The 13,395-nt window shown below is 43.0% G+C and overlaps 1 protein-coding gene across 1 annotated transcript in view; it reads left to right on the top strand.

Moving 5' to 3' along the window:
* The window catches only part of rin2a (Ras and Rab interactor 2a), a 32,673-nt gene extending 22,499 nt beyond the window's left edge, over window positions 1-10,174 (top strand). Inside the window, exons 9-12 of the mRNA XM_079168819.1 lie at window positions 4,531-4,839; window positions 4,939-5,070; window positions 5,179-5,342; window positions 7,025-10,174. Of these exons, the coding sequence (XP_079024945.1) occupies window positions 4,531-4,839; window positions 4,939-5,070; window positions 5,179-5,342; window positions 7,025-7,447 (1,028 nt within the window). The 3' untranslated portion in view covers window positions 7,448-10,174. The remainder of the gene's footprint in view (window positions 1-4,530; window positions 4,840-4,938; window positions 5,071-5,178; window positions 5,343-7,024) is intronic.
* The last annotated feature ends 3,221 nt before the right edge of the window (window positions 10,175-13,395 follow it).

Below are 13,395 nucleotides of genomic sequence, written 5' to 3'. Positions count from 1 at the left end.
AAAACAATTCAGCTGAATGCTTTAACAATAGTAATCGTAGCTGTCAGTATGTTGTGTCCTTAACCGTTGGGTCAACTGCTGAAATACTGAGACTGCTCGATTGCAAAATTTTTTACTTTTTTAAGCATTGTGACCTCGTACTCAACTCAATAGGGATGGGGGTTATTTCTGCATGCGTTTGCAAATATTTGAGTGATTACTTTTAGGAAGTGTAAGTGATGTGATGTATTCATGGAGGAATCGTAGATGTTATGGAAACACTATGTCACAGAAGAGTGCGTTGCAAGCGCAGCAGTTTCGTTTCAATATTTTCGCGGTGAAGACATTGGAAAACTTGTCCTCGCGTGCTTACAACTGGACATTTGCATATGCGTTACTTCATATACGTACATTCCGGGTGAAGCCGTGGCCATCGGGCTAATCTTAGTTAATTGTGTGTTGTCGTGTATGCTGGTCAGTCAGAATCCATTTGAAAAAGAAATTTAAGGACAGATGAACATGGTGTTGAAACAATCTTAGCATTGCTATTTCCCTTTATTATATCCGTCCTTTATTGCATCTTACAACAGCAATATGACACAACCACATGGACACATACTGCACACTCACACCTGCCGGAAGAACGCTCTGATTCATTTGGGCCAAGATTCAGTGGCTGCATTAGACCTTGGACTAGCAACATGTAAACAGAGAGCACAAAGAGGGTTTTATCTCAGTAGGAAGGGGGCTGTGGACGCAACCTGTTTCTACTGGCATCAATTCATCATAATGACATGAATCTTAAATGCTTTTAGAAAATGTCATTGGTGGCAATGTCAGTATCTTTTATTTGATAGTTTTCAAAGACCAACATTTTATTAAAGGAGCACTTCAACGATCGTATTACTACTTAGCCTGTGAAAGCAACTCTAAAATGTCCTCTGTGGCTCTGGAGGGAGACTATAAAACAGTCCTGATGACATCACTATGATGTTATGTTATGAATTTGTTTTCTCCATGTTTGAGTTCAATTTGAAAAAGAGAGAGATTTAAGTAGCCAGGTGTACTCTCTCATGACAATGAAGAAACCAAGATTATCAAAGTTTGAAAGCATCAGCTATGATTGACAACTACAGTTCTGAACCAAAAGTCAAAGAATCTTAATGAGTATCTCGATGTCTTTGTGTGTCCAGTGGTTGCTCCTCTCGCCTGTTTTTTCCACAGGAAGGACACAATGGGAACTGCTGCATTTAATTCTTGGAATGGTTGCACAACATGTTGTTGTGGCAGCTTCAGAGAGAGTTTTCTGTTCAGCCCAAAAGCCCAGATGCATTCTGGTGACTGTCTGCCAAGTCGTACAATCGCCGTCTTACTCTCACTCACTTCTTTTTAAACCAACTCTCCAATCAGAGAGAGAGGATCTGAGGCGAGCCCCCTCCACTTTCTGTCTTAATTAGTCCTTCTGACACCCTCTCTGTATCTGTTCTTGCTCATGTGTTTTCTCTCTCTCTCTCTCTCTCTCTCTCTCTCTCTCTCTCTCTCTCTCTGCGTGTGTCTCTCTCTGTCTCTGTGTGTCTCTTTCTCTCTCTGTGTGTCCTTGCTTTAAAGTAATGTGCAGTATTTGGTATGACCGTTCCTTCATACAGTATTTAATGTAAATGTGGACTCCTGTTTTTTTCACACACTATTTGGTCTTTTACATTACTTCCTTAAATACCATGAAGAGTAAAGCAAATGTAAGTGGCATAGATACAAAGAAATGAAGGGGAGACAATCAGAGTTTCATATATGCAAGCTGTTCCACCTGGAGCTCACTCATCAGGCCACTGTGTGTATGTGGGCCCAGGATGTTCAGGTGTTGTGGGTCCTTGTGTTCCACTGAGAGGCTGAGAGACTGAATATTATCTGTGATAAAATAGTCACAAGAGAAATAAGAGTATTGAGAGTGGTAAAATAAATATATTGCCTTTCCTCTCCTTACTTATTTGCAGGATCAGTTTTGCATTTGGCTGTAATACCTTTTTGACATTCTTCATAGCTGTTTGTTCAGTAGAAGAGTCAAACGATGCACCACACTTTTATGGGAACGTGACAGCGGCTAGTTTTGAAAGAAAGTCTAGCTCTGGTGTTTTGCTGTGTTTGTGTTAGAATGTCTCAGATATTAGCTTGAATCTAAAGCCAACGAGGCCTCCATAACTCCTCCAATCACTCCGATCCATTCAGTGGAAGCTGAAGTAGAAGCTGCTTGTTTGTGTGAGCCGAGGCACAGAGGCTAATCTTCAGATGAATGAAGCAGGAAGTGAGCCATCCATGCGTCAGGACAGGACCGACGACACCGGGCTATTTTTAGGAGCACACACAGTGTTGTGTCTACATGTCAAGTTGACGAGGCGTTTAGTTGAAGGCTAGAAGAGGACTGATGTTTTCATCGAGCGTGAAGAGGTCCAGCTAAAAGTGTGTCTGTCCGATTGCCTGTTGTTGGGCTGACCTTAAGCAGACCGGCTCCGCTGTGTTCTACGGTCGGTTTAATGTGGTGAATTCAGGAGCCAGAGGGTCGGTCCGCACTGAGGAGAACCTATGACCACAGTGAAAGGACACTTAAAGCCTGTAAGATGCACAACTTCACTTTGTGCAGTCTAGTTAGCATTAGAATGACATGAACACAGAGCCATTAACTTGACGCCCAGAAGAAGAATGTTTCCTGTTGTTAATCACTGCAACAGACCTGTGAGGGGTCCGGCAGGACGAGTATTAGGAAATAAATAAGAGAAAAATATGCTTTTTATGCATTTAAGACTTCACATTATTAGTCTCTTCATCAGGCCCTAGATTATTTTTTATTGTCAATTATTCTGCTTCATAAAGTAACCGCTCCATTGACTGGTTCCTACTGGGCTCATGTGAATATTTGCTGCTTCTCTCACTTCTCTTTCATAGTATTTGGACCAAACCAGACATTTGACCTCAACGGGTTCTTGTGATGGACATTTTTCATTATCTTTAGAAAATAATTGGCAGAGTAGTCATTAGTTGCAGCTCTATAGTACAAAATTGTGACACAAGGGACGTTTAAGAAAGAGCTTTTTTGTCTTGAATTTATATCTAAATGATTGTTTCCATTAGTCTTTAAAACGAGTTTGAGAGTTAAATCTTTAGTCTTCTCCTTGTATGTTTTGCATGTTGTGCACCATTTCTTAACAGTTTTATTCTCTGAGTGTCATTCTGACGTATTGAAGTCCAGCCACAGGTAGTTTCAGTAAGAGGACGGGTGTTTCCAGTTGGACACGTAAAGTTATCAGTCTCATAATCGGTGTCCGAACAAACAACACATGCTACTTCCTGGCAGCTCTGCCAGTGTGCAGTCGAATGAGGAAGTGAGAATGTGCCGTCTGTAGGAGTCAGCAGGTAGCAGTAATGTGTGTGTGGGCCAAGTTTCCAGTGAGATCAACAATGGAGGTGGAATTCAACAACTCCTGCTGACTGACGGAGACCGGTCGCTGTGAATGGCAGACGCTGGATGCCGTCGTTGCTGCGGCGGAAAGTAAAATCTGTGTCTGCAGATGTGCTCAGCCAACAAAAAGAAACTGCTGACTTCATCACTTTCTGGAGGAAAGTCAGCAAAATGCACAGAGACAGCCGGCACACACTCGGTCCTTATTCAGCATTGCTGTGGTCTGGCCCCCCTCCTGTCTGCAGCACGATAGCACCGCTTGTGCTAGTCGGAGCTCGTAAACGCTGATGTTGACACTGTCGCTGAGCGGACAGCCTTTGTTTGATGAAAATGAAAATATGGTTTCCATCTTTAGTCACTTTTATATTTTCAGAGTAATGAAGACACGATGATCTTGAGAATGGCGATGTTCATCAGCTCCGTCCAGCTCAAAGATACTTCCCCTCCCGAGACTTTACAAATCCCCTTTTTGGGTTTTCATTCGGGTTCATGGGGTCCTTTGTCAGCTAAGTCAATCTGCACATTTGTTTGTGAAGTTGACGGTTCGCTCCACAGTATGACGACTTCATTTGCCTCATCAGTAAACGCACCAACGCCAGCTTTGTCACGTACAGATTCCTTCTGGTTCTAGTTCTGATTGGAACAGAAATATTGAAATAAATCCCGACACAACCACACACTCAACTGTCTTTGACTTTGATCTATAGCCACGGTGAACCACAGTGACAGCCTGGGTTTCACACACCAGGAAGCTTGTAGGTCCTAACTAACAAGACGATAAGGAATGTGATGTTAACCTTGACCGTGGTGTTGAAATAGGTATTAGACGGAGCGGCTACGTGCTACGTGCCTGTCTTCAGACACAAGTCAGAGTGACCTGTGGACTCTTCCCAGAGGCTGTTATCTGAGTCATCCTGTAGGTTGTTCACATATCAAACAGGAGCACAACAGAGCTGCAGAAATACATGAGAGGCACACAGTGGGCCTACGTCTGTCCTCTTTTATTCAGATGAAAATCAGAAGTTTGAATTAGATTTGGCTTCGATGGATCCTAGTACTGTCCCTGTGATGAAGCTCACCCGTTCCCTCTTCTCCCCCAGACCGAGTCCTGGAGAAGGCCATGCACAAGTGCGTCCTGAAGACTCTCAAACCGGTGGTGAGCGCCGCCTTGCAGGAGTTCCAGGTGCGCAGCGGGGAGTGGAGGGAGCTGAGGGAGAACCTGTCGCTGGCCAAGGCCCGGCAGCCGCAGGAGATGGGCGTGGCCGACACGCCGCCGCCGGACCCCGTGGCCATAGAGAAGATCAAGCACAAGTTCCGCACCATGAGTAAGCTGTACTCGCCTGAGAAGAAGGTCTCCATGCTGCTGAGGGTCTGCAAGCTCATCTACACCATCATGGAGGACAACTCAGGTAGACATTTGATCGTCTCTCCTATCTTCTGCAGTATGATAAAGAGTTAACAAAATACAAGATGTGTAAAAAGTATCAAATGATCCGTGTGCCTCTCAGGTCGTCTGTACGGTGCTGATGACTTCCTGCCGATGCTGACCTATGTGTTGGCCCAGTGCGACATGCCCCAGCTGGACAACGAGATACTTTACATGATGGAGCTGCTGGACCCCGCCCTGCTCCACGGAGAAGGTGAGTCTTTTGAAACCAATGTTTGCTTTCCCCCCTTCTATGAATACAGTGTTAACTCTCTCTCTCTCTCACCCCCTCCCTCCCTCCCTCCCTCCCTTCCCCCCACAGGCGGCTACTACCTGACCAGCGCGTACGGAGCCATGTCCCTGATTCGAAACTTCCAGGAGGAGCAGGCGGCCAGAGTGCTGAGCTCGGAAACCAGGGACACGCTCCACCAGTGGCACCACCGACGCACCACCCAGCGCTCTGCACCGTCCATCGACGACTTCCAGGTAGAAGCCCCCGTAGTCCTGCTGGAGACTTGGCCCTGAGTTGTCTTCTTTCACACCAGTACTGTTGACATAGGGACCTTGATACTGCGGCTCAGCTAAAGATGCTCCTGTATCTGGGATATTTGGGCCTAAACGTTTGTACAGTGGGAGGAAGTGAAGACGCGTCGGCTATCTGTATATACAGTCTATGATGGAACATGATTACAACAAATTATGCTTTTTAAAATTATTATATTTTTCTTTTATTTATCTGAATTCTTGAGCACATTTAGATAAAAATAGCTTTGTAAATCACCAATAAACATTTTCTTTAATTGAATCCAACCATTTAGCGGAACCTCCGCTGTCCACTAGAACAGTGGTCCCCAACCACCGGGCCGCACAGAAAGAATAAATAACGTATTTCCGTTTTATTGATTATCAGAGTCTGAAAGATGTTTTATTTTGAAAAATGACCGGATTCTCTCCCAATTTCATCCACCTGTGGCTCTTGACGCTTGTCTCGGTCACGTGATACGTTTAAGCCTGCAAGCTAGCGAAAATGAGTAAAACACTTCTGGAGAGCTTCTTTGCAAAGAGGGAAAAGGCCGCTAAGGAGACAGAAGAAGAGCCGACAACTTCCAAGAAAATGAAAGCTTAGTTTAACAGATAATATCAGAAGTCTAATTAAATATCAGGAGTAATTCTGACGCACCAAACCTGCTCTGCAGAATATGTGGCGACAGAGGAAGATCAGCTGCTGGAGATTGTAAATGACGGGGGCCTTAAAGTATGTTTGAGACAACAAAACACAAACTCAGCTGGTGTTTTGGATTAAAATCCAGGCTGAATATCCTGAGATCGCCACTAAAGCACTGAAACCCTGCTTCCATTTCACACATCTAATCTTTGTGAAGCGGGATGTTCTGCAGTGACAATCAAAACTAACCGCAGTAGACTGGACATGAGGAACACACCTCGGGTGTCATTGTCTCCCTTTAACCCCAGATGGGACCGTCTCGTTGTAGAGAAACAAGCTCAGGGCTCCACTGATTCAGCGTTATTGTGAGTTGTATTTTTTTATGCATTTTATATTTGTTTTCATGCCGATCGTATCATTTTATTTCGTCGTGTTTATCCGCCACACCTTGAAGGCCGGTCTGTGAAAATATTGTCTTAACATGAAACCGATCCGTGGAGCAAAACATGTTGGGGACCTCTGTACTAGAAGACTCTGAAAATAGCTGCACAGACTTGTAACAGTTATGGAAAGATAAAGTTCCATCTCCTCTTTTGTACCAATCACGAGCCTCCGGCTCAGCAACTGCTTCACTCAGAGCAGCTGTCAATCACAGCTGTCAGTCATGACAAAAAAAGGAACACTTAACCTTCCCCAGCGTGATGAGCACTACAAATATGAGAGAAACCATCTTTGACCAAATGTATTTGACGTTCACTTCTCCCATCCACCAACAAAAGAAGGGGGGCTGTTTTACTGCAGCCAGCCACTAGGGGGCGATGGAGATGTTTTGGCTTCACAGTTGGGAGCTCCCATGTCGTCCATCTTTATCTACAGTCTATGGTTCTGCCACTGTTAGCTAGCTAACGCTCCCTCTGATTCAGCAACACAAAATAGATCCGTTTAATGAAACCACGGGATGTTAGGAATCTGACCTGTGTGCTTTTTCCTCACTGTCCCTCAGAACTACCTGCGGGTGGCGCTGCAGGAGCTGGACAGCGGTTGCACGGCTAAGACCCTGCAGGTCCGACCGTACGCCTCCGTGGAGGAGGTGTGTCGTCTGTGCGCCCAGAAGTTCAAAGTGACGGACCCGGAGAACTACGGCCTGTTCCTGCTGATGGAGGGCAGCAGCCAGCAGCTGGCGCCAGACACCCATCCTCAGAAGATCAAGGCGGAGCTCCACAGCCGCTCGCAGGCCGCTCCCTTCCACTTCGTCTTCCGCCGCTCGTCGGCTCCCCTTGACCTCACGGCCAACCTCAACGACCTCGCCGTGACCAACCTGAATGACCCCGACGCGGGCCCGTCACCCCCCTCCCCCCAGCTCAGTCCCAGTCTGGGCCTCAGCCTGCCGCCCAGCTGCCTCAACGGCAACTCTATATCTATATGACTGTAACGGGGGGGGGGGGGGGGGGGCTGACTGTAGGTTCTGAACCTTTGTCTCCCAGCTGTGACCGTATCGCCCCAACTTCTCCAACAAACATGTTTCCATGGGACCCAAACAGACCAGCGTGTTGAAAGGGTTCAACATTGTGCCGTGCCAGTCTTTACCAAGCCCGACTTCTCCTTTTGGATGACACGTCCGTCTCGGTCAACATCCTCTCACTGGAAGGTTCTGTCAGACAGACACGGGTGAAAGAGGAAAGGAAGAAAGGAGGGAAGGAAATGAGAGAGATGGCGTTTCTTTTTTTTTGGACTTTCTGGATGTATTTTGGCAACAGAGCAACACTTTGCTGAACACGTAGTCACGGCAGAGGTTCTGGAGATAAGGTGTGTTAATGAACATGTGTTCACAGTTCTGCCATAATGCTGGTGCTTCTGGCACAGACTCAGGGTCAGCTGTTCTTGTCGTTACCTTTTAGGGTACATAGAGGGAAATACATGAGTCTAATCTTTGATCAATCATTTTAAATATCTTAACAAATCGCTGATTTAGGTGACAGGTGTACCTATGATTCACTTAGAACAGTTGCTGGTAAACTGTGTTATTGTGTTTGTTTTGAAACTCTTCATCCTTTAGATTGTTGAAATGTTTCGAGGGATTCTGGTGAGACCCTGTGGTGGCTGGTGCACATTGCAAGAGTTCTTTCTTAGAAATCACATTTATGGCCTCAAGTGGGAAGCAATTAATCTGAAAGAAAACACATATACTGTGTGTGTGTGTGTGTGTATACATATATATATATATACACACACATATATGTATTTATATAGTTGTATCTATATCCTCTCTCTATATGTAGCGAGGGTAAAAATCCTCTTCTTTATTGACTCCCATTAGAAAGTGATCCAGTTGTATCACGTCCATGCCGGGGCTGCTGGTTCACTGATGAATGTTAAAGGTACAGTGTGTAAGATTGGGCCACATGCTCCTATGACATATGGGCAGAATTTCACCTCTCCTACTGGGTCCATGCAGTCTAAATGTAGAGTCTTCAGTTGTAAATACATTTTCTCTGGATCAAAGAAAGATCCTGTGTGTGTGTGTGAGAGAGAGAGAGACCTACAATGGTGGCTCCTAAAGAAGTTAACTTTGATGCTACAATAGCATCAGTAATTTCAGAACTGCAGATTGTTTCTTCATTGAAAGAAGAGCAAACATGTGAGCAAACTCATGTCCCGACTGGCTTCGGCAAGAGTTTGATTGACAGATGTTTCTATCCATATTTCTTTGAACGTGCTACGATGTGCTCCTCAGAGGGTTCTGGCATCGGACACACAGGGTTTGCTAACTGCAGGTCTGTACGCTCCACTTCCTGGTGAAGCAGTCTACTGGCCGTTGGCAGGAGGATGTCAGGGCGCGAGTGCTTTTCTCTTTTCTGCCACTTTGGATACAGTTCAACAAAGAGTCTGAGAAGGTCTGGAGGCTGTATCTCCACCGGACCAGCCCGGGGTTCGCTCTGCTCCTTCATGTCGTCGTACAGGACAGCCTGGTTAGAATGTGAAAGTCATGCCTTCTACACATTGTACCTTTTTAAATATGAATCATTGTTTACTTACCAGTAACTGGCTGTTGGTGGCGCAAACACACATATTGTGTGTTTTTAAGAATATGTATACCTAATATTTTCTATGTAGGGCCAGTGTTAGGAGGCAGCAACTAGTCCACAATAACAAACCGGGAGCCATTAAAAGAGTAACACTTCATTGTTTCACTGAAGATACTAAACAAAAAAACAGATCAACACGGACGCAGAACCAGAGACATTGTACGTTTTGATTCTACATGTCCTGATTAAAAGCCAGTGCCTACATTACCCACAATGCAAATGCTACGCTATGGTGCCAAGGAGAAAAGAGAGACACTATGCCGTGTCCTCTGGCTTCTCCATTCTGCTTCCGACGTGCAGCGTTTCCTGTGATCCCGACATTATCAGTGAAAAGAGATAATATATATATATATATATATATATATATATATATATATATAACATGGCATTCTTAAGGATTAACGTTTTAACATATTGTTCCTGCATGTACTTTGTGTTTTTAAGTGTAATGTTAGAAACAGTTTTCACCATGTAACATTCATTATGTATTTGCTGATTATCCTGGTGATATGAAAGACGCTGCATCGTGTTCAAGGTCAGATCGACGAAGTTTTATCCTGGTGACAAAGTCATGAAATGGATCTGTGGACTTTAGAGCCAGTCTGAGGTCTCACACACAGCGCCGTATGGCTATGTAGATATTTGTAAAGACAAAAGGTCTGTGAGGAAACACAATGTTACTACATCAGTATTTGGTACTGTTGGTCAAAACAACTTGAAGTTTTCTTGTGAATTTAAAGGTTGCAGTTGTTGGGAAATGTAATTGATATGCAGTTTCTTTACTTCGTGTTGAACTGTAACACTTCCTGTCCACAGTGTCATGAATGTGTATCACAGCTCACCGTGTACATCGCTGAGCTTCGAGTCTGAACGGACTCGTTCTGCCGCGTTATCGCTGATCTGTCTTCGATCAAGCAAAGTGTGTATTTATGTCTCTGTGCGGGATTTTTCACAGACGGCTTTTCCATGTCTATCCTATAATATTCTTTATGGTGTCAGTGTCATTTGCATCCAGAGACAAATTCCTGTTTACCATTTGTCATTGAATGATATCATAAATATTCTTTTGCACTTAATAAATGTTGAAAACGAATGAAATTGCATGCCTGACGTGTTTGTATTTGATCAAAGCTGTTCCAGTCCTTCACCACTAGATGGTGATCACGCCTCACATTTCCACACTCCGTGATGAGTTTCATCTCAGCTGTAAATCAGACAGAGTCCTACCTCAGCAAACAGGAATCAAACTTTTGTGATTATACACTATTTGACATACAAGAACATGTATTTCAACTGCAATACTAAATGCATTGGGAGCATCTACATTATACAAAACTAGAAAATGCATTTCCTGCTGAAAATGCGTTGGAATGCTGAAAGCTGAAATGAATTGCAAAAACATTGCTGAAAATAGATATCCAATTCAAAAAAAGAATTGCAAAAAGCTTAATAATTCAAAAGGTTTAAAGATTAGAAATATGAAGAGACATAGCACACGTGTCCTTAACGAGCTGAACATTTTTCAAGTTTTTGAAGTTGTAGTAGAAGTATTATAAGTAGTAGAAGTATTAGTAGCGTTAGAATAAGTGTGTGTGGGGGGGGGTCCTCTAAAAGTATCCAAGACCTGAATGACTGAATGAGAGAGATGCACACAGAGAGATAGAGAGAGAGAAGTGTATGTGCATGTGTGTCTGTGAGTCTGTGTGTTTATCAACATTGCTGATTACCTTAATCACGAACACCTGTGTGCCAGCAGCCTGTTCATGGAGAACAGACAGGCAGGCAGACAGTTAGATGGACTGAGTGAGTGTGAGAGAGAGGCAGACAGGCAGACAGACAGGAGGTCTAATAATCCCTCCATGTTGTGTGCATAGAGACACAGACAGACAGAGGTAGAGAGTGACAGACTGAGAGAGATAACCAGACAGACACTCTGATCTCTCTGGCAATGCTTCTCATTTGGAGATTGTCCTATGTTTTAACCTTTACAGCTAAAGTAACTATTGTCCTGCTCTGCCAGGTCTTTCCTCGTCTCGCCCACTTGTGTCATGGTGTGTGTACATCTCACTGGAATCAGGAAACTTGTCAGAATACCCATATTTGATTGGCTGAGCAGCATCACGCATATCTCCAAGTCATGTGTGCGTGTGTGTCTCAGTGCCTCTGTTTGTTTATAAACATCACTAACGAGCTCATAGAAACACCTGTGTGCTTGGGTGCACTGGTTGGTGATTGCAGCACCTGTGTGAGAGATTAGAGTGAACAGCGATTTTCAACAAAACTACCTGTCGAACATATGCCCTTTATACCAAAACCATGAGACTAATCAATAAAATATGGATACCGTGAGAAAGATAAGACTCTGCCAAACGCACTTAACAGCATTCCAACAATTATTCTGAAAAACAGAGAAAGAGGTACTCAATTTTATAGATTCGCAAAAATAATTCCAAATATGGAAGTTGAGATAAATAATGAAATGCAGTTGGCCAAAATATATTTTTCATCTGTAATAATGCTGCAGACTCATCCTAAAAAAACTAGTGTCTGGATGTTTTCAACATGTGTATGATTTTATCAACACCACCACACCTGCAGCTCTGTCAGACGTGTACTCTATTATGACTTAGAGACTTAGTTTATAGTTTAGTTATTGGTCCCTGTTGTCAGGGTGGTGCCCCGTTATCATTAATAATCTTACTGACATTAATAATGCTATTGATGTCAATAATTTAGTTTTTCATATATGCTGATAACTCAAACACGCTCCTTTTCGTTCCCAACACTGTTCTCTCTTTTGTCATTCAAATATCACAGTCTGATGTAATGTGTCACCATATGTTGTTCCCTATGTTGTCTTGTTATTGACTGTCACAACAGGTCAACAAACAGCTGTGACAACAACGTTTTTTTTTATGTTACAGCAGCTTCATCGCTGCTTCTTTATTTTGTCGTTCCCGGGAAAAGCTCAAACCAACAGGATGTATATAACAGTTAAACAAGCTGAAATGGGCCATTCTGCATCATGAGTACTTTTGATAGTTTAGATATAGGTTGTTGTAATACTTCTGTACTTTTACTTAAACAACACAATCATTTGAATGCAGGATGTTTACTTGTAATTGTACCTACTCGTATTACTGCATTTGCTTAAGAAAATGATCATAGTACTTCTTCAACCCTCTCTTAAAAGTATACATTCATCTGACCAGTTCCACATTTATTGTTGAACGATACACGATGTGCATGTGTGGGTTAGTAGGTCCAACAAAAACTTACTACAGGACAAGGCTTTTGTTACCTTTAGCAAAGACTTTATTAATGCTCAGGTAGCAAAATTATCTCTAAAATGACATTTGAAACATCTAAACACAAAGCAAACCATTCTGTTGAAAAGTTTCTTGTGTATGAAGAGGTAAAGCTTGGATACGTAGAGAAACATATCGTCTGCAAACCCTCTCACTCTCCATCTCTTATATCCTACGCTAGCAACAGCATGCAGTCATCTAGGATATCCAGTTCCAACTAAATCCAGTGCCGTCTAAAACTCATTGGACTCTCATCCCAAAGTACATAAAGATTTACCATAAATAATTTATTATATTGAAATATCTCCATGCGAGTAAACAAAGGACAATAGCTTCAGAGGTCTCAAACACATCAAAGGGGGGTACAAGGGAGACCTAGGATCTATGAAAATATATTCAACAGATGTACAGATCGAGACAAAAAATATATAAATACATTTACACCTATCTATATACATATGTACATCAGCAATATCACCCATGTGAATATCACAAATTATTTAGAAATCTCCTCTACAAGACGCCTCTTTTCAAAATGTGAGTGCCTTTTGTGGTAGTTTGGTTAGTTTCACATGATGCCCTCTGTTTGGGTGTTAGGTCCATGCAGTGAATAGCAGCACAGAATGTAGTGAACCAAATCATCTGTAGCATAAATTATTATATGGTAAAGTGCATGATACAGATATTTTCTGATATATATATATATAAATGACAAACTGAAAAAGCGCCGTGGGTTATAAAGATACTGGTAATACTTCAAAACATGAAAGGATGATTGATGCCTTGTAACCAGTGTTTTTTTCTTCATTGTATGATATAAAGTAAATGTCTGTACCTTACCCAACCGACACGGGGCAGTAGGGAGGTTGTGGCTAGTGATAGATACTGGTTTGAGTCAGGAATGCTACAATATATATGCTTGAATATCCGCCTCTGAATTTAATCAACATCACCAAATGTTGATGTTTTGAAACTTTGAT

The sequence above is a fragment of the Pholis gunnellus genome (assembly GCF_910591455.1).
Source record: "Pholis gunnellus genome assembly, chromosome: 11".
NCBI classification, from domain to species: Eukaryota; Metazoa; Chordata; class Actinopteri; order Perciformes; family Pholidae; genus Pholis; species Pholis gunnellus.
This window is presented reverse-complemented; position numbering and strand designations above follow the sequence as displayed.